The sequence below is a fragment of the Orcinus orca genome, chromosome 2, assembly GCF_937001465.1.
Source record: "Orcinus orca chromosome 2, mOrcOrc1.1, whole genome shotgun sequence".
NCBI lineage: Eukaryota > Metazoa > Chordata > Mammalia > Artiodactyla > Delphinidae > Orcinus > Orcinus orca.
The window spans coordinates 191,478,706-191,500,011 of NC_064560.1; the positions used below are offsets into that span (position 1 = coordinate 191,478,706).

General features: G+C 45.3%; 1 protein-coding gene across 1 annotated transcript; it reads right to left on the bottom strand.

The window, feature by feature from the left end:
- Window positions 1-1,175: 1,175 nt before the first annotated feature.
- On the bottom strand, window positions 1,176-20,535 carry SERPINA6 (serpin family A member 6). Its single transcript, XM_004262488.4, has 5 exons — window positions 20,408-20,535; window positions 13,180-13,808; window positions 6,784-7,054; window positions 2,861-3,008; window positions 1,176-1,479 (listed from the first exon to the last, which is right to left on the bottom strand). Exons 2-5 carry the CDS (start codon window positions 13,787-13,789, stop codon window positions 1,294-1,296), a joined length of 1,215 nt encoding a protein of 404 aa, XP_004262536.2. The 5' UTR covers window positions 13,790-13,808; window positions 20,408-20,535; the 3' UTR covers window positions 1,176-1,293.
- Between the last annotated feature and the right edge of the window lie 771 nt (window positions 20,536-21,306).

Here is a 21,306-nt window from a genome sequence, read left to right on the forward strand (position 1 = left end):
CATTGATTTGCTAGGGTTATGCAAGTATATTACATGTCATCTGCAAATAGAGAGAGTTTACAATTCTATGCCGCTACTTTCTCTTGTCTAATTGCTTTGTCTAATACCCCCAGGACTATGTGAAATGGTAGTGAATATGATGAGTAGCCTTGTCTTACAGTAGTGGGAATGCATTTAGTGTTTTCTTATTAAGATGCTGACTTTAGAAACATGTAAATATGTATATTTAAGGAAGTATCGCTCAATTCCTTTCAAGATGTATGCTGTATCTATCATCTAATTATCTATATATCATCTATTTTCTATCTATAATCGATCTATCTATCCATCCATCTATCTATCATCTTCCTATCACCTATGTAATCTATGTATCTATCTCTCCATCTGATTCTCTTTTATCTCATTTAATGCTTTTTGTCCTGAACTGTGAGAATAAGGTCTCTTCCTCCTGCGATCTTTCTCTAGCGCCCTCTACTGACAAAGTTTAATATCATGCCCAGGGGCACAGTAAAACTAAAAAGGTCCAGATTGGTTTTTGCAGAGCAGCCATGAAGGGAGGATTTGGAGTCGAAAAGCAATAAATCGATAACTATTTTTGCTTTAAACAGTTAATTATACTTTAAATATATTTAAAAATATTTTATCATTGCCCACATATTTACTCTTTCCAGTGCTCTTCATTCTTTTGTGTGTCCATCTAGAATCATCTTGTTTCTCCATAAAGACCTACTTAAAAAAAGTCTTTAGTGAAGACGATAAGCCTCCTCAGCTCCTGTTTGTCTGAAAAAAAAAAACCAAACTCTATTTTGCCTTCATTTTTGAAGGAATTTTTTGTTTGTTTTTTTGCTTTTTGAAAGATATGACATTTCCATCCTAGCACTTTAAAAACATCTTTCTGTTGTGTGTGTGTGTGTGTGTGTGTGTGTGTGTGTTCTTCTGTTGTGTTTTGGCTTGTGTGATTCCTTCTTTTCAAGTTCTTACTTGGAAATAATTTCAAACTTACAAAAATAATAGTGCTTCCATATACCTTTCACTGTACTTCCATACACCATCACATAACCCTAGGACAATGACCAAAACTAGAAAATTATACTGGTACAATATTATATTGATGTTATTCAAGTTTTATCAATCGTCCCACTCTTCCCCTTCAACCACACTTGTCACCAGTCGCAACGACAGTAATTTATTACCAGAGGGGAACCAGGGGAGGATTGGGGGGAACCTCTCACTCCTTTCTGTGGGGTCCCTGGTGCCCGAGTCAGACGCGCTGTGGCTCCAGGGGGCGTCCCCTTAGGTCGGATTCACAACCTTGCCCAGGAAGAGGCTGCTCCACGTGAAGTCGTCGAAGATCATGACAACGAAGGGCCGGTCGAAGCGGATTGTGAGAGGCTCGGGCGCCGAGTTCCGGTGGACCTGGGTGCGGGCGGCCGACTCCAAGCCCCTCTCATCCAGTTGCAGCGTGGCCTTATGGACCACCTGGCGGGAACGGACAGAGCGTGGAGGATGAACACCAGCCGCGTGGGCGGCGCTTTCCGAGCCTCTTGGCTTCGACTCCTCCCACCCTCAGTTTTCTGGATGGCGAAGCTGAGGCTCAGAGAAGGTCACTTGCTGGCTCCTCATCTACGTGGCAGCCCCAGGACTAGCGCTGGGGTCTGTCCACCTCTGGAACCCAGGCTACACTTAGACTTCCTCCCTAGAGAGTGGGCAGCTGGAGCCGACCCACGGAGAGCAAGGGACTTGGGGCTGAAACTGGACTTCAGCATCCATATCGGGCCCCCTCACCGGGTCCTGGGCTGGTGGAGGGACACCTCGCTCCCTCTCCACTCTGCCAGTAACTGAGAGGGTTCAACTTATGCAAAATGCTCGTGCCCACTCTGTAGGGAAAAGGCGCATCTTTGCCTGCTGAAACATCCTTTGTTTTGATCAAAATTAGAAGATATCCTCAAGTCAGTAAAACGCTTGAGTAGGTTGCATCAAAAGCATCAGAAAGATCAGAACTGGCTGATTAAATAACAACACCTACGGGACAGGACTCTCACTGATGGAGCAGCAGGGAATCAGAGGCTCAGAGTGCTCTGTAAATAGGCTAGGGAGAAGCTCAGCTGGGCTAGGAACCCCTGCAGTGTGTTTTGGGAATATGAGGTTTTGAGTCAAATGTCAGGCTATTTACTAGCTCTGTGACCTGAGAAACTAGGGTAACACCCACCTCATAAGGAGGTAGCTGCTTGACTGAGTTCACACACAGGCATTTTATTGAGCACATACTGTGTGCCCACATCATGATGGTCAAAGTCTGTGTGCACGAGGGAGAGGGCTGCTGCCACCACAGCTTCCTCCTGTTCCCTCTCCTGTTTTGTCACCCACAGGACTGTAAGATCCTGTGAGGGCAGGGCCACGTCTGAGGCATACCCAGTGTCTAGCACAGTTTGGGGCACATAGAACATGTTCAGTAAATCTTTTCTGAATGAATGAATAACAGAACATAAAGCTGAAGGATGGAGATAAAGAACATCATTGGATAGAACATTCAGTGTGATCTCACGCAGACGTTTCCTTTTGCCTGGGGGCTGCTCACAGCCCTGCCATGATGACTTGTCTTCCACAGTGCCCCCTCTGTGTGGCCTGGCAGAACGGTGCACGCCTGAGCTGTGGTGCTCCCTTGTCACTAGCTTCCTGTGTGACCTTGGGGACATCAAGTTCTTGCTGAGCTTTCATTTAGCCTGTTGTAAAACTAGGGGCTTGGACAAGACCTCTCAGCCGGGGGCCTAGAAGCCCCATGAATGGGCTCCACGTTGCTTATTATTATTTGTGTTGTGAATTTGGGGCGGGAAGAAGGATGGGCTCTAGAGACCCCTACCTTTGACACCTTCGGCAGGGCCTCTTGGGTGATGCCTGAGAATTGTGTCCGGTTGTTGAGCAAGTCTGCAATGCCCATGTCCCCCATGATGCCCCCGAGGTCGTAGCCTCCGGAAATGGAGACCTTCGGGATGTACAGGTCCACCAGGCTGCTCGGGGTAAGCAGATGGGGTTAGACTTTCCCAGGGCTGGGCCCGGCCAGCCAGATTCCCGTTTCCCCTGTGATCCCTCCAGACCCTGCCTCCCAGCCAGACCTGCTCTTTCGGGACAGGGGAAGGAACAGAACAAGAAGCAGGATCTGCCTCTCCCTCCATCACACAGGCATCTTCCTCTCTGGGCCTCTGAATTGCAAAGTCCTTTCTTCTCAGCTCTTTCTTTGAGCTGATTCCACCTGATCCAGTTAAACTACCAGACACTGAAGCAAAGAATACCTAAAGAAGTCCTTGTGGGCAAAAGAAATAAAAGCAAAAATAAACAAATGGAACTGAATCAAACTTATAAGCTTTTGCACAGTGTTTAAAACCATAAACAAAACAAAACGACAACCTATGGCTGGAGAAAATATTTGCAAATGATGCTACCGACAAGGGCTTAATTTCCGAAATATACAAACAGGTCAAACAACTCAATATCAAAAAACTAAACAACCCAATCAAAAAATGGGGAGAAGACCTAAATAGACATTTCTCCAAAGAAGACATACAAATGGCCAAGAGGTACGTGAAAAGATGCTCAACATCACTAATTATTAGAGAAATGCAAGTCAAAACTACAATGAGGTATCACCTTACCCCAGTCAGAATGGCCATCATTAAAGAGTCTACAAATAATAAATGCTGGAGAGGGTGTGGAGCAAAGGGAACCCTCCTACACTCTTGGTGGGAATGTAAATTGGTGCAGCCACTATGGAAAACAGTATGGAGGTTCCTTAAAAAACTAAAAATAGAGTTACTGTATGATCCAGCAATCCCACTCCTGGGCATATATCCAGAAAAGATGAAAACTCTAATTCAAAAAAGATACATGCACCCCAATGTTCACAACAGCACTATTTACAATAGCCAAGACATGGAAGCAACCTAAGTATCCATCAACAGATGAATGGATAAAGAAGATGTGGTACATACATACACAATGGAATATTACTAAGCCATAAAAAAGAATGAAATAATGCCATTTGCAGCAATATGCTTGGACCTAGAGAATATCATACTAAGTGCAGTAAGTCAGACAGTGAAAGACAAATGTTATATGATATCACATATGTGGAATCTAAAAAATAATACAAATGAACTCATTTACAAGACAGAAAGAGACACACAGACATAGAAAACAAACATAGCTACCAAAGGGAAGAGGCGGGAGGGATAAAATAGGAGTATGGGATTAACAGATACACACTACCATACATAAAATAGATAAACAACAAGGATTTATGGGGGACAAGCACAGGGAACTGTATTCATTATCTTGTAATAACCTATAATGGAAAAGAATGAAAAAAAGGATATATATATATAACAGAATCACTTTGCTGTACACCTGAAACTAACACAGTATTGTAAATCAATTATACTTCAATTAAAAAAAGGAAAAAAACAAGAAGTCCTGTGGTCCCCCAAGCACCCCCTGGCAGAAGTGGAGGAGTGGAAGGAACGTGCAGCTGGGAGCAGGGGTCCTGGCCCCAGCCATGCCGCTAATGCTGTGTGGCTTTAGCCAAGTCCTGTCCCTCTCTGTGCTAGTCCTCATCTACACAGCAAGGGAGAGAGAAGAGCCCGAACCCTGAAGTCAGTGATAGGGCCCCGGCTCTCCAGAGGGTGGAGGGAAGGCATGAGACCTCTGCACTTGAGCACAAGCTGCTCTGGGGAGGTCTGGAAGCTGGCAACCCGGGGGAAGTGAGGAGGAATCCAAGGCCAGTGGGACGTGTGACTTCTCTAGATGGGAAATGGCAACAGAAGGTAAGGGAGGCCGACCCATACCCCGCATTTGGCTGCCCTTCCTGACCTCCTTTATCTCGTCTAATCCGCGCAGGCGCACACAGCCTTACGAACTGGAGTCATCATCGTTAACTTCCAGATTGAGAGACTGAAACTCAAAAAAAAGCTGAGGAATTTCCCCAGAGTCACACCGCTGGGAAGCAGCAGGACCATGAAGAAACCAGGACTAGGTAACTCGGAGCCCCATCGCCCCAACTCGGAAAGCTGCCCCACGACCTGCGCGGGACCTGCGCGGGCTGCAGCGAGGTGACGGCGGAGCAAGGGGATGGAGAGAGAGGCTCTCGCGAGAGCGCCCCGTGAGTGGGACCCAGAGGCTGCCGGGGGAGGTGGGGTGTCATCTGGGCCCTGAAGGATGCTGAGCTCGGATGCACCGGAGAGCCTAGTGGGGAAGGGCGTGGTGGTGCTGGGAGGGGTGAGAAGGGAGAAGGGGCCACGCAAGCGTGCAGGTGAGCCGTAGGCCACAGCATTGGATGAAGGAGAGAACTCATGATGTCTAAAGGTGCAAAGTTTTACCTTGAATGTTCTTTTAAAAAGTCTAGAAGAAAATGGTACGTGTTACTGACTAATGTTGTTTAAGTATTTTAGTGAAGAGATTATTTTTGGAGTAAAGAGAAGGGGTATCCTTCACCTTATTTTCAACACACTAGGGTTCAGAATTTGAATCACGGCGCATTGTCACTACCTGGTGGCCCTGTATCTGAACTACAGGTTCCCTTCGAGGGGTGGGAGTGAAGTGGAGTGGGACGGTTGACCTGAAAAGCTGGCCAATGGCCTCCCCGACTTGCCTCTGGTGCCATTTCCTCTTCTGTGCATACTCTCGGGGAGGTTGCCACTGACTGAACCTCTCCTCAGGCTTAAGGCACAGTTCAAAGTGAAAGCAATCTGCTCTGCAGCCCCTTCTCCATTCCCCTGGCTTAGAGTCCGGCGTCCCACCCTCCCTCAGATTGTACACATTATGCATCTCCTTCCCTGTCTTGCTCTGACAGAGCTTATGACATTGTACCACTATTAATTCCACCAGAATCCGTTTTCTGCTCTAGAGTGCATCCCTTCTGCTTAGCCTAGTGCATGGTACATAGCAATTGCTTCCATATATATATTGAATGAATGAATGAATTCCAGACATGGTGCCTGGCCCACGAGGCTTCCTGAGCAACTCTAGATCCAAGTGCTGGCTCCTTCCCCGACAGCCCTCTTCCCTTTGAGTCTGCACCCCGCCACCCAGCTCCCACATTGGTTGGCTCCTTCACAGACAGAACTCTAATCTCCCAAGGGAGGACCGTCTTCTCAAGAACATCTGCTCCCTCCTCCAATGTAAGGATCAGAGCTGGACACAAGTTTGATTATAATTTTGATTCCCCTCTAGTGCAGAGGTTCCTGGGAAAATGAGTTTATTATGTACTTATGTCCTTACTTTCTTATTTACTGATTGACTGATGGAAGAAACATTAGATTCCCTGAGTGACTTAACCATTCGTAGGCTTTGCGTTGGTTCCAGGGTCATTACAGTGGTCATACGGTGGTCATTTTCATTATATCTTTTTATGGTCTCCCAGGAATCTTTAGCGGTGCTTGGTCTCAGGTAAGCAATATAATAAAATGGATCAGTGCGGGCTGGGTGATGGGTGAATTCAGCTTAAGAAAAAGATGAAAGATGTGATAATACAGAGGGTGGCTATCAACCTGCTGGGGAAGGTGGACCTCACTTTGTGGAATGCCCCAGACTATCAATAGCTCAGTGTTAATCGACAGAAAGATAAATAAGTGTGACCTCTAGATCAGAGAACCCAGCAGACAGGAAAATAATGAGCCCTGGAAGGCGAGTCTGGGGGAGGAAGGACGGCCAGGTGCACCCCTTTTCCACTTGCCCCACTTTCTGGAAACACGTCCAACTGCAGAAATCAACAGAGCTGGCTGGAGGGCTTACCTGTTGGTCAGGGACTTGGACCACCTCTGAATGGTGTCCCGGCTCAGCATGGCAATGACCGTGTCCATCTTCCCCTTGACCGGGAGGACAAAGAAGACGGTCTCGTTGCCTGTGTAGTCCAGCTGTACCAGCTGGCAGGGGAGCACCGAGTCGTTCAGGTACTTGATGGTGCTCGACTGGAACATCATGGACACCTTCACCGTGGTCGTCTCATTCACGTAGAAGTTATCTTCCCTGGTGCTTTCCAGGTTGAAGGAGTGTGCCCACGTGCCTGGGAAGAGGGGGGAGGGGGAGGGGAGGAGACAGACCTGTGACAGCAGGAGGAAAACGCAACTTGGGTGGCAGCAGAAGGCCAGGGGTGACCGCCAAGCAAGTGACACAGTGGCCTCCCTCAACCTGGAAGGTCCCCACCAGAGCTGCTGGAATTTGCTAAGGTATGAAATTCCCAGAGGTTTAAAGCCTGTTCCATCCTCTACCCTTTGGGATGGCTTGAGGATGAGCACGATGTCTGAGACTGACTTCTAAAAATGGAAAGAGGAAGAGAACAGAGGATGCTGGCCCTAGGATTTGGGAGTAGGATTCAGTAAAGCAGACTTGGCCTTGTTGCCCCCCTCCCTGGAGTGGCTTCTGGACTGGAGGGCTCTGGAGGTGGTGCTGGGGAACCGACCATCCAGTCCATCCCCACCCCCTGATGTGCGGCGACAGAAGCCCAGCAGGCAGTCTGGCCGCCCAGTCAAATGTACCCACTTTCTTGCCGGAGGCCCCTTGCCTCCTGAGTGGCCCTGAGGGCCGCAGTACCTTTCCCAGAGGCAGAATCAGGGCGAGATGAGTCCTTCAAGGTTACAGACTCCCACCACAGCTAGACTCGACTCCACTCCACCACGTTCCATGATGTCATTATGCAACGTTTGTTCCCCTTGTGATGGGGAACTCACTACCTAACAGATGGGACTTTCCACTACTGGTCAACACTGAAGGGAAGGCAACTGCTCCTTAGATGAAGCCAAAGCCTGCCTGATTGTAATGCCTGCCGACTGAGCCTCTTTGACCCTTGAGTTTATTCCAGAGTCCTCTAATAGGTGATAGGTCTTTGGATATTTAGACATGGATTGAGTCTCATCAGGGCCTCATCTGCTCTAGGTTAAGTCTCCCCAGGTCTGGAGATGACTGAGGACTCTGAGTCTAGCAGGTCCTGAGTGTCCTGGCTGCCCTTGGCCTCCAGCCCAGAAGCCCTTGTGAGGTCACTGTTTCCCAACTGAGGCTGCCTGAAAGTGGCCAGAGCATAGCCACAGGCAGACATTTCTCTATCCCTCTGCCTGTGGGATCTCTGGACCACGAAGCCAGAACTCTTGGTTCTGAGCCAGCCTCAGCTCCCTGGAAGGGTTACTAAGGGTGACCATGGGCAGTGGCCAGAGGATGTAGGGAAAAGAGCAATGGATGTGGAGCCTGGAGACCCAGGGGCTGTGCCTGGTCCATCCCTAATGACTGAGGCTGTCTCACAGCAAGTGAGATAATTTGCGGGTTCTCAAACCATCTTCTAAAGAAGTCTGGGGTCCTCAGAATTGAAGGGGGCAGTGCTTTGTGGCTAACTTGTCCAACTCACAACCAAGAAAATGTAGATAAAATATTTTTCAGTGCTAGGTTTTTCATCCTTAGAAGTCTGCTGTGTGCTTTTTACTGAGTATTTCTTTTCTAGAAGCAAGTATAACGTATATCCAGTTTGGCAGAAAACCAAATACAGAATGGGATCTAACCTCTATTTTAAGGGATTTTTTTTGTTGAAAATTCTTGAGTTAGGAGAACTTATGGTAGAGAAACCTAAGAATTGATGAAGGGAAATTGGAGAGAGCAAGGATGAGTCCCTGGAAAATCTTTTAACAATATTTCTAATGTTCTCCAAAAAAAGAGCTGTCAAGACAGTCCACTAAGTAAGGAACATGCCAGGGATACTGTACATGTCCTAAGTTTAGTGATGAGAGCCACACCATTCTCCATTTCTATTTATTTCCTGGCGTGCTGGAAACATTTCAGAGTATCTCTCAACTTAAACAGGGCTTGTTAATTAGCTTTGCCTGATCACGGAAAATCTGTGTACAAACAGGCACAGGTGGGTGCAGCCCACACTCCTGTCAATGTCTGTTCCTGCGTTCAAATGTTCAAATCCTCTCTGATTTTATTACCAGGAACTACTGTTTCCCATCAACTCAGCCCCACTGTGGTCATGAGAATGCTTAGAAACTGTGAGAGCAAAGCCGTGCGCCAAATGACACCCTGCCAGCCCCTGTCCTGCCAGCCCCTGCTCAGGCTCCTCGCAGGCTCAGGAGGGCCCTCTCTCTCTCTGGGTTTTCTGTGCTCTTCTCCCCAGGCTGTGTTACCTGAACCTCTATGCAACCACTTTGGAGTTACTTCCATTTACCAAGCACTATGCAAATGCACTGGGCCTCCCAGAGAGATGAGGATGCCATGCACAAGAGTGAATAGTCTAGTGGGAGAGATGGCCTGGAGAATTCATGGGAGCATCCAGAAACATTTCCGGGCAAACATTCCCTGACTCCTTGGCCCCCCAGGGTCAAGAAGAATACTGCCTTTTGTGTGGGACCACAGAAGATCTTAAATAGCCAAAGCCATCTTGAGAAAGAACATAGTTGGAGGCATCACACCTCCTGATTTCAAACTGTATTATAAAGCTATAGTAATCAAACAGTATGGTACAGGCATAAGGACAGACACATAGACCAATGGAACAGAATTGAAAGCCTAGATATAACCCCTCCCATATATAATCAACTAAGATATGACAGGGGAACCAAGAATACTGAGTGGGGAAAAGATAATCTCTTCAATAAATGGTGCTGAGAAAACTGGATATTCACATGCAAAAGAATGAAACTGGACCCCCATCTTACATCATTCGCAAAAACTAACTTGAAATATGTTAAAGACTTAAACATAAGACCTGAAACCATAAAACTCCTAGAAGAAAATGTAGGGAAAAAGGAACTCTTTGATATTAGTCTTAGCTATGATTTTTTTTTTTGAATATGACACCAGAGGCATAAGCAACAAGGGAAAAACTAACAAGTGGGATCACATCAAACTAAAAAGCTTCTGCCCAGCAAAGGATACAATCAATAAAGTGAAAAGGCAACCTATGAGATGGAAGAAAATATTTGCGAAACATACATTGATAAGGGGGTAATATCCAAAAATACATAAGGAACTCATACAACCTCAATAGCACAAAAAAAAAAAAAAGCCCCAAATAATCAAATTAAAAAATGGGCAGAGGACTTGAATAGATTTTTTTTCCAAAGAAGATGTACAGATGGCCAACAAGTACAAGAAAAGGTGCTCAGAATCACGAATCATCAAGGAAATGCGAATTGAAACCACAATAGCACTTCACACCTATCAGAATGGCTATTATCAAAAAGAAAAGAGAAAACAAGTGCCGGCAGGATGTGAAGAAAACGGCACCCTTGTGCACCGTTGGTGGGAATGTAAAGTGGTGCAGCCACTATGGAGAACAGTATGGAGGTTCCTCAAAAAATTAAAAATAGAACTACCATATGCTCCAGCAATCCCACTTCTTGGTATATATCAGAAGGAAATGAACCCACTATTCTGAAGAGATATCTGCACTCCCATGTTCATTGCAGCATTATTCACAATAGCCAAGGTGTGGAAACAATCAAGTGTCCATCAATAGATGAACGGATAAAGAACAGGGTGTGTACACACACACACACACACACACACACACACACACCCCAAATGGAATATTACTCAGCCATAAAAAAGAAGAGAATCCTGTCATTTGCAGCAACATGGATGAACCTGGAGGGCATTATGCTACGTGAAATAAGGCAGACAGAGAAAGACAAACACTGTGTGCCCTCACTTATATATGGAATCTAAAAATACAGAATTTGTAGAAACAGAGAAAAGAATGATGGGGTAGGAGGTTTGGAGAAGTGGGTAAAGGTGGTCAAAGGTACAAACTTCCAGTTATAAGATGAATAAGTTCTGGGGAATCTAATGCACAGCATGGTACTACAGTTAATAATACTGTATCATGTACCTAAAAGTTGCTAAGAGAGCAGATATTAAAAATCCTCACCCCCTGGCCCCAACACACAAAGGTAACTGTGAGGTGATAGACGTGTTAACTAACCTTATCTGGGTAATCATCTCACCATATATATATATATATATATATATATATATATATATATATATATATATATATATAAAATCATCCCATTGTATACCTTAAGCTTACATGATAAGTCATTTATATCTCAATAAAGTGGGAGAAAAAAGAAAATGCTGCCTTTGCTGGTCAGTCTCTCACCCTCACTACCATCCAAGAAGGGAGGCCTTTGCCAGGTGGGTTCCCAGACTTGTGTTGGAGAATAGACAGAGAAAGACAAAGAGGCAGGAGGATGGCTCACCAAGATGCTAACTCTGTCCAGGTAATAAAGATCTGGGGGAGGGAAGGGGTTCAGCTGGCTAATGGAGGGCCCTGAGTGAGAGCTGGGGAGGAGAGAAATGGGCATATGGGATGATCTTTATGTTGTTGAGAGACACATTAAATATTATACTTTTTTTTTTGGCTGTTTTACCTGCACTTCTTTGTATATGACTACTTAATTGAAACTGAACCACTTGGGTCCAGGTTTACACGTTCTAAGAAGATGCATATTAAAATTCGGTGTGGGCAAACTGCAGAGGATGCGTATGAGAGACAAAGATTTGCTGGAGAGAATCAGGGGAGGCTTCACAGAGGTGGTGACTTTTGAGCCAAGATTTGAAGGGTGGGTAGAAGTTTTAGGCAGTCAGACAAGTTGAGGGAGGGCTCAGGGGACAGAATGGGCACGGGCCTTGTGTCAGGCAGAATGCCCCCCTGCCCCAAGGATGTCCTAATCCTTGCAACCTGTGAATATGTTACGTTACATGGCAAGAGGAAATTAAGGCTGCTAATCGACTGACTTTGAGTTGAGGAGAATTTTCTGGATTATCCAGGTGGGGCCACTGTAATCACAAGCATCCTTAAAAGTAGAAGAGGATGGCAGGAGGGTCAGAGTCAGAAAGGAGACGTGATGGAAGTAGAGGTCAGCGCAATGCGATTACTAGCTCTGAAGAGGGAAGGGGGCCTCAAGCCAAGGAATGCAGGTAGCTTCTACAGGCTGGAAAAGGCAGGGAACAGATCCTCCCCTAGAGCCTCCAGAAGGAACACACCCTGGCATCACCTTGACTTTAACCCAGAGTGGCCCATTTTGGACTTCTGACCTCCAGAATTGTAAGTAATAAATTGGTGCTGTTTTAAGCCACGAAGTTTGTCGCAATTTGTTACAGTGGCAATAGGGAACTAATACAGACTTCCATGGGGAGGGTCATGCTCAAAGACATGAAAGGAGTTTGGTGTGATTGGATATTGTGTGTGTGTGTGTGTGTCTGCTGTGTATTGGGAACTTGTATAGGGGAAAATGTTGAGACCTGAGTCTGGACAAGGCAGAAGAAACAGATGATTTTCTCAACCTTGGGACTCTAGCCATTTGGAGGCAGATATCACTGTGGGGGGCTGTTCTGGGCATTGTAGGACGTTGAGCATTCTCCTTGGTCTCTACCCACAAGATGCCAGTGGCACACCCCACCCCACCCCCAGTTGTTACAACTCACAATGTCTCTAGACATTGCCAAATGTCCCTGAGGGTGGATGGGGGTGGGAATCACCCTGGGTTGAGGACCACTGCTGTAGACTAAGGACTGTAGGTTTCATTCTGGAGGATAATATATCCCCAAATTACCTGCTCGTCAAAACGATTGGGGAAGGGGCCCTTGTTAAAAGTACACATTCTAGGACATTCTTGCATCAGTTTTGCTCTAGTAGATCTGGTGTGGGCTCTGGAATCTGTAATTTTAACAAGTCTCCGTGGTGATTTTTATGAACAGGCATTTTGGAAAACTTTGCTCCGAACTGGTGAGGTGGGGCTGTGGTTTGGCTGAGAGGGGTCTGGGCTGGAGCTGGCTCGGGAAGTGCGTGCAGGAAGGCTTATGGGCCGTCTGGAAGTTCCTGAGGGTGGCGGCTGTGTCTGTCTGGTTCTAGGCTCTATTTCCAGCCTCTTACCAAGTGCCTGACTCACAGCCAGACCTTGGCCAATATTTGTAGACCACTAGGCAGCCAGACTGTTCGCGGTTACATGTTTGGGCCTTGAAACAAACTGCAAGGGCTTGGGCAAGTTGCTCTACTGGGTGTCATTTTGATCCTTGGTAGGGATGATATAATTTCACCTTTCTAATAGTAATCAAGAGCACACCCTTAATTTTGATGGCTTTTGCTATCCTTGGCAATAGTAGATGGGGCCTTGTCAGAACGGGATGGGTGAGGGGTACCTTTAAAGAAGATGTAGTTGATCAGGATGAGCATGGCTGAGCTATCTTGCTCCGAGAACAAGTCCACAATTTTCCCTTGCGTCTTATTTCTGATATACTCGTTGATTTGTCTGCTGGCTCCCGCCCAGTCCTGGAAGTCTGCATTCAAGGCCTCCAACTCATAGTAGTGCTTGGTGTCTGCTGAGAATGACTCCAGAAGTTCCAGGCTGTGGTCCAGGAACATGGCATTGCCCATAGTCATTTCCAAGGTGGTGTTTGACTCCCTGAGGAGGTGGTGGAGATGCCGGAAGCCCTGGTGGATCTCGGCTTCGGACATCTCAGTGAGGTTGAAGCCCAGGCCTTGGAGAAGCTGCTCCCGCGTGTAGCCTCTGGCGCCCAGGGACAGCATAGCCAAGGCTGTGGAGATGCTCACAGGGGAGATGAAGACATTCTTGCCCGGAGCTGAGGCCACTAAGTGCTTATACAGGGTAAAGGCAAAGTCAACGTTGTTTGGAGCCAAGTGCCGGTGAGGGTTCCTCATGCTCATGTCAGTGTCAGGGTCCTTAGCCTGGATGGTCCAGAGCCCACTGGTAGACAACCAGAGGAGACAGATGTACAGGGTGAACAGCATTGTTCAGGATGGCCAGGCCCTGGAAAATCAGAAATGCTCATTAGATGATGTGGGGCCTCCGAGGCAGTGGGGCATGGTGAGCAGTAGGCAGAAGACCCCATTGAAGACCCCCCTCAAGCTCCAGTTTCTTCTTCCACATTGGCTGTGTGACCTGGGGCAAGTCAGGACTCTGGGCCTCAATTTCCTCACCTGAAAGTATGAATTACACCTGCTATGATTTGTCAAATACCTACCAAGTTTCCAAAATTTTGCCTCACCGACAATAAAGTATATATGATTCTTTTGGTTTCAGGTAGGCAGAAGTGGAAGCTCAGAAAGGTTAAATATCTGCTCAGTTGATATAGTCAAAGTACTGAAAGAAAAAACTATCCACCAAGAGTACTATAGCAGGCGGAACTGCCCTTCAAAAGTGAGCGAGAAGTTAAGACATTCCCCGATAAACAAAAGCTGAGGGAGTTCATTACCACTAGACCTCTCCTACGAGAAATGCTAAAGGCAGTACTTCTGGTTAAAATGAAAGAACGCCAGAAAGTAAATAGAATCTGTAAGAAGAAATAAAGATCTCTGCTAAAGGTAAATATATGAACAAGTATCAAAGCTAGTATTATTGTGATTTTGCTTTGTAATTCCACTTTTTATTTTCTATGTGATTTAAAAGACTAATGCATAAAAAGTAATTATTCATATATGTTTTGGGACCCACAATGAATAAAGCTGTAATCTGTGACTTAACTGAAAGGATGTGGGAATGGAGCTATATAGGAGCGATTTTTGTATGCTACTAAAGTTTATCTGGCATAAATTCAAATGAGAGTGTCATAACTTTAGGATGTTAAATGTAATTTCCATGATAACCAGAAAGAAAATAGTTATAGAGTATGCACGAAAGGAGGTGAGAAGGGAATTAAAATGTTTCACTACAAAAAATCAACTAAACACAAAAGAAGACAGTAATGCAGGAAATAAAGGACAAAAAAACTATAAGGCATACAGAAAACAAATAGGAAACTGATAGAGTGGTCCCTCCATATGAGTAATTACTTTAATGTAAATGGATACAATTCTCCAATCTAAAGACAGAGATTGACAGAATGGGTTAAAAAAAGAAACAACTATATGCACACTACAGAAGACTCATTTTAGATCCAAAGGCACAGATATGACAGTGAAAGGATGGAAAAAGATATTCCATGTAAAGAGACACCAAAGGAGAGTGCAGCTGGCAGAAGAAAGAAAACAATAAAGATTAAAGCCCAGACAAATAAATAGAAAATAGAAAAAGGAGAGAAAATCAATGAAACCAAAATATAATATATCTAATCAATATAGTATTATATAGTAAGGTAACATAATATAATAATATAACATTATATAATTATAACATCATACAATATAATATAATGTCATCTTCAAAGAGATTAACAAAATTGACAAGCCTTTAGCTAGACTGAGTAAGAAAAAGAGAGAGAAGTCTCAAATAACTAAAATCAGGAATGAAAGTAGGGGCATTACTACCTATTCTACAGAAATTTTAAAAAATTCTGAGAATACTATGAAAAAATTGAAAATGACACACCAACAAATTGGGTAACCTAGATGAAATGGAAAATTTATAGAAACACAAAACATACCAAAATTAAACCTCAAAGAAATAGAATATCCGAATAGACCTATAAGTAGCAAGGAAATTGAATCAGTAACTGAAAACCTCCCAAAAAAGAAAAGTCCAGGATCACATGGCTTCAGTTTTGAATTCTACCAAACATTTAAAGAAGAATTCACACAAATTCTCCTCAAACTCCTTCAAAAAAATTAAAGAGGAGGGAACACTTCCTAACTCATTCTTTGCCCTGATACCAAAGCCAAAGACACCATTAGAAAAGAAAACTACAGACAAATATTGCTTATGAACATTGATGCAAACATCCTCAACAAAGTGCTAGGAAATAGAATTCGGCAGTGTACTAAAAGGATTTTACACTATGACCAAGTGGGATTTATTCCTGGAATGCAAGGATGGTTCTGCATACACAAATTGATCAATGTAAATACCACGTAAAAGAATGAAGGAAAATAATCATATGATCATCTCAACTGATGCAGTAAAAGCATTTGACAAAATTCAACATCCCCTTTCATGTTAAAAACACTCAACAAACTGGGAGTAGAAGGAAACTACTTCAGCATAATAAAAGCCATATATGAAAAGCCCACAGCTAACATCCTACTCAATGGTGAAAGACTGAAAGCTTTCCATCTCAGATTCAGAACAAGACAGGATGCCTGCGTTTGCCTCTTCTATTTAACACAGTACTGGAAATTCTAGCCAGAGAAATTAGGCAAGCCAAAGAAATAAAATGCATCCAAATTGGAAAGGAAGAAGTAAAATTATCTCTGTTCATAGGCAACACGATCTTATACATAGAAAGCCCTAAAGACAACAAAAAACTTATGAGAACCAATAAATTCAACAAATAAGTGGGATACAAAATCAACACACAAAAATCAGTTCTGTTTCCATATACTAACAATGAGCAATCTAAAAAGAAATTAAGGAAACAATTCCATTTATAATAAAATTAAAAAGAATAAAATACCTAGGAGTTGAGTTAGCCAAGGAGGTTAAAGCCTTGTACAGTGGGAACGTTGCTGAAAGAAATTAAAGAAGATATAAGTAAATAGAAAGACATCCTGTGTTCACAGATTGGAGGACGTAATATGTAAGATGTCAAAACTACCCAAAGAAATCTATAGGTTCAATGCAATTCTTATCAAAATCCCATGATATATTTTGCAGAAATAGAAAAATCCATCCTGTAAACTTGGAGAGCATTATGCTAAGTGAAATAAGTCAGAGAAAGACAAATACTGTATGATACCACTTATATGTGGAATCTAAAAAATATAACAAATTAGTGAATATAATAAAAAAGCCGACTCACAGAGAACAAACTAGTGGTTACCAGTGGGAAGGGGAAAGAGGAAATATAGGGGTGGGGGAGTGGGAGGTACACACTCCCTGACTTCAGACTATACTACAAAGCTACAGTCATCAAAACAGTATGGTACTGGCACAAAAATAGAAAAAAAAAAAAAAGATAAGTGGAACAGGATAGAAAGCCCAGAGGTAAACCCATGCACCTATGGTCAACTAATCTATGACAAAGGAGGCAAGAATATACAATGGAGAAAAGACAGTCTCTTCAATAAGTGGTGCTGGGGAAACTGGACAGCTACATGTAAAAGAATGAAATTAGAACACTCTCTAACACCATACAAAAATAAACTCAAAATGGATTAAAGACCTAAATGTAAGGCTGGATACTATAAAACTCTTAGAGGAAAACATGGGCAGAACCCTCTCTGACATAAATTGCAGCAAGACCTTCTTTGATCCACCTCCTAGACTATGAAAATGAAAACAAAAATAAACAAGTAGGACCTAATTAAACTTAAAACCTTTTGCATAGCACAGGAAATCATCAACAAAACGAAAAGAAAACCCACAGAATGGGAGAAAATAAGTTCCAATCATGACTTGGTCTTTCTGGTGACACCCCCCCCATCCTGAAGTCATCCAGGAGCTCACCCAGAGTTACCTCATTAGAGCAAAGGACACTGCAGTCACCTAGGAAATTCCAAGGGATTTTGGAGCTCTGCCTCAGGAAGCAGGGTCAAAGACCAAATATTAGAAAACAAATATTAGAAAAAAAGATGCTTCTAATGTTCTTATCACTTAGGAAATGACAAGGGTTTTAGGAGCTCTGCACCAGGAACCAGGGGCAGAGATCAGTATGTATTTTTTTCTATATTTCACAGTGGTATATGCCTGTGGTTGAATACTATTCAGCCTTCAAAAAAATGAAATTCTGATACATGCTACAGCATGGATGAATGAACCTTGAAGACATTATGCTAAGTGAAATAAGCCAGTCACAAAAGACAAACACTGTGTGATTCCACTCGCATGAGAGCCCTAGAGCAGTCAGATTCATAGAAACAGAAAGTAGAATAGTGGATACCAGAGGCTGGGGGGAGGGGAAATGGGGGGTTAGGGTTTAATGGGTAGAGTTTCAGTTTGGGATGATGAAAAAGTCCTGGAGATGAATAGTGGTGATGGTTTCACAACAATGTGAATGTATTTAATACCAGAGAACTGTACACTTAAACCTAGTTGAAATGCTCAATCTTTGTATATCTTACCACGATACAAAATTAATTATAAGCCATGAAAAGTGTTTGATAAGAGCAATTCAAAAAATGCAGCCAGGCTCAGAATCAGTAAGTGGACACTCTGTCTGCAAGGCCAGTGGTCCCAAGCTCTGAGCTTTATGGAATCCCCTGTATCCCCATAAAGAAGGGATACTTACAGGAGAAGCTGATTCCCCTGCACCACCCCACCTACGGGACTAGCCATGCTGGGAGGGGGCTGGGAACCCGCAGTAAAACCAGTCCCAGGAGAATGCGTGCACGTTGCGTGTGGGAAACCCTGGTCTGCTTTGGAGCACCCCCGAGGCCTTTTCCCTGGCCTGTTCCAAACCCAGAACCTCATGAAAGCGGGCTGTAAACACACGCCTGACCTCCCTCAGCCCTCCTCCAACCCTCCCCGCCTGTCTCCCTCCACGTGGTAGAAAAACAAGCAAATTCCTTGCTTCTTGGCTTTGATAACTGCCCTGACGCCCTGCCCCCTCCCTCCCCAGCCGCCTGGCTTTACAGACAGTTCTCCTTTTTCCTGGGCTTTGTGGCAGACCAAGTCGAATGAGGATCTCAGCATTGCTATGTATGACCTAGGTGACATGGGTGCACTGTTTAAAACTCTTCCCGTTTCCTTGGCATAAAATAGAGTTGATAATAATACCCGCCCCAGGCCTGGCCCATTTACCTTCTAAATTTCTGGGGTTTGTCTTCGCTTCTTCAGTCTCAGGACACAGCCCAAGTTCAGGCCTTGGCATCTCTCCCGTTGCCCCCTCCCCGCCCCCACCTGTTCTCCTTTCCTCCTGCTCACCTCCTGCCAGCCTTTCTTTCCTCTGCAACTAGGGCATCTTTCCAAAATCAAGCGGATGGGCCATTCTCCTGTAGAAAAGCTTTCAGTGACTCCCATTGCCTGCGGGCAGAGCTGATCCTCACTGACGTGGCCCAGGGAGTCCTCAAGCCCCGTCCCTGGTGACAGCACCACCCCCAGTCTCAAATCTGGCCTCTTGAAGTCTCAGTCACAGCAACACTGGGTGTCTTGGGGTGTCCTCCCAGCACGTATCAGACTTTCATCCCTCTGCCTGGGTCAGGCCAGGGAGGTCATTCCATTCCCCAATGTTTGCAGAGCCCGGCTCTGGCCTGAGAGCTGGGGACAAAGATGGGCCTGTTCCAGTCCTGCCCCATGTGGGTCCACTCTGTCGGCCCGTCCCCTCCTTGTCATGCCTGGCTCACTGCCTCTTGTCCTTTGGCACGCAGGTCCTGGGTCACCTCCTCCAGGAAGCCCTCCTGTGTGCCTCTCTCTGTCACTGCCCCCATCAGACTGTAGTGAAATCTTTGCTTCAGCCCTAGCCACCTCCACACCTCCACCTCTTTGGTCCCTTCTTGGGCAAGGACCCCATGCAGTTCACAGCCTGGAACGAGATGGGCTTGCCCCCAATAGAAGTTCTTTTCCCTTCCCTTCTCTACCTGCTGTCTCTGAGATTTTGTGCCTCATCCCCTCCTGTGCTAATCCTCCAAGATGGGGATTAAATCTCTACCCACCTCAAAAGACTTTTGTGAATATCAGTCACAGCTGTTATCAGTGCTTTCTTTAGTGACCTCACTTCATGGGTCATCCTGGGCCCATTGTACAGATGAAAAAACTGAGGCCCAGGGAGTAAAAGCTGAAATTCCAAGCCCTGCCGTCTGACTTTGGAGCCTGTGCCATGCTGTTCTGCCTTTCTCTAGAGTGAAACAGCTCTCTGAAAAGTACCCAGCAACGTAAAAATGCAGAGTATCAATATTATCCATGAATTTCATTTCACGGGTGTCCTCCTTGTCCCTCATTTTTGAAGTGACACACACAGTAAACACCCACTGTGTTCTGTTTTTCCAGATGCCCCCCATAAGCCAGGTATAGTCCCAGGTACAGTCCTAGGCCCTGTGCATTTAAACCTCATACCATGTGGTGTAATGCTGGTAGCTCCGTTCTGTCTGCAGGATCCTCGCCCCAGGTCCCTGAGGGAGGAGGTGTGTGTGATTCTGTAGGACGCACAGTCTGTGCTGTGGCAGCTGGGCAATGCTCTCTCCTGCCTGTGTCCCCGGCAGAGGCGTTGTGTGTGCTGATGCATCCCAGCTCTCAGACTCCATCTCTGAGGCTGTGATGGCTGTTTGGCTGGCCTTAGGAGCATCATGCGATGGCTGGGAATGGCTCTTAGTTCAATGTCAGTCCCTGCAAGGCCGGAGCCCAGGAGAAATAAAAACCCCTGTGGGTAGCCCACAGACTCTGAAAAACCCTCCCCAGGGTTGCCTCTTATCACTGCTGGTTGCCCTAATGCTCCATGCCCCATTTAAAAAAAAAAATGAAATGAGCAAGACACAGTCGTGGCTTCATTCTGGAGGCTGGGCAGGAGCGAGGGCGATGGAGAGTCCTTAGCTGTTACTCACGGTCTGCAGTGGGCTCGGGCTGCAAGTGCTGGCTTGGTCCTGCTGTCCCGGATCCTGTCATGTGTACAGTAAGCCGGCGGGGCGGCTGCTGCTCAGTCTTGTTTGCCAGCTTTCCTGCTGGTTAATGGTTAGAGGGGGGCCAGTGGCCTTCACCATTTGGTGGTCTCCTCCCCCCAGTCATGAACCAATGGGAGCCTTTTCCAGGAAATTTGAGTAAACACAGCAATACTGCGAATTAACTTTCTTCGGCGTACAGTTCCCTGAGGTTTTATTTTTTGATATCAAAATGTGGCTGGAGTTGCGTCAGTGTTTGTGGTTGCCCAGGGGCAGCTGGCACAGGAGCCACAGGTGCCCTTAATTAGCACGATGGTGCTGACAGCTGTGAAGAAGCGGGTGCTGAGGTTGGGCTGGGAATGAGACCAGCAAGGTCCTGCCTTCAAGGGGGGCAATGGTCTGATGGGAAAGACAAACGTGGAATAAAAGGCAGCCCAGTGATTCCCATGCATTATGTCATTTAGTCTTCACAACGACTCTATGAAATGGATACCATTATTATTATCACTCTTCTCTAGATGGGGAAACTGAGGCACATGACGCTTAAGAGAGCTGCCCTTGAGATTCGAATCCAAGACCATTTACCTCTGAAATCTCGCACCTTCACTTCCCTCTTCCCCACATTTTTATTCATCAGTTCTCTTTTGATTGCAGGTGACAGATGAAGTTCAAACAGCTTTAAAGCAAAAAAGAACATTTATTGGATCTCCTGAAGGAGAGTTCTGAAGGGTGGAGGGGGACGCTTCAGGCCTGGCTGGGTCCAGAGGTCCCAAGATGGTCATCAAATCTCTGTCTCTTTAAAAAAAAATTCTTTCTTAGTTCTGCTTTCCTGCTTTAGTCTCTCT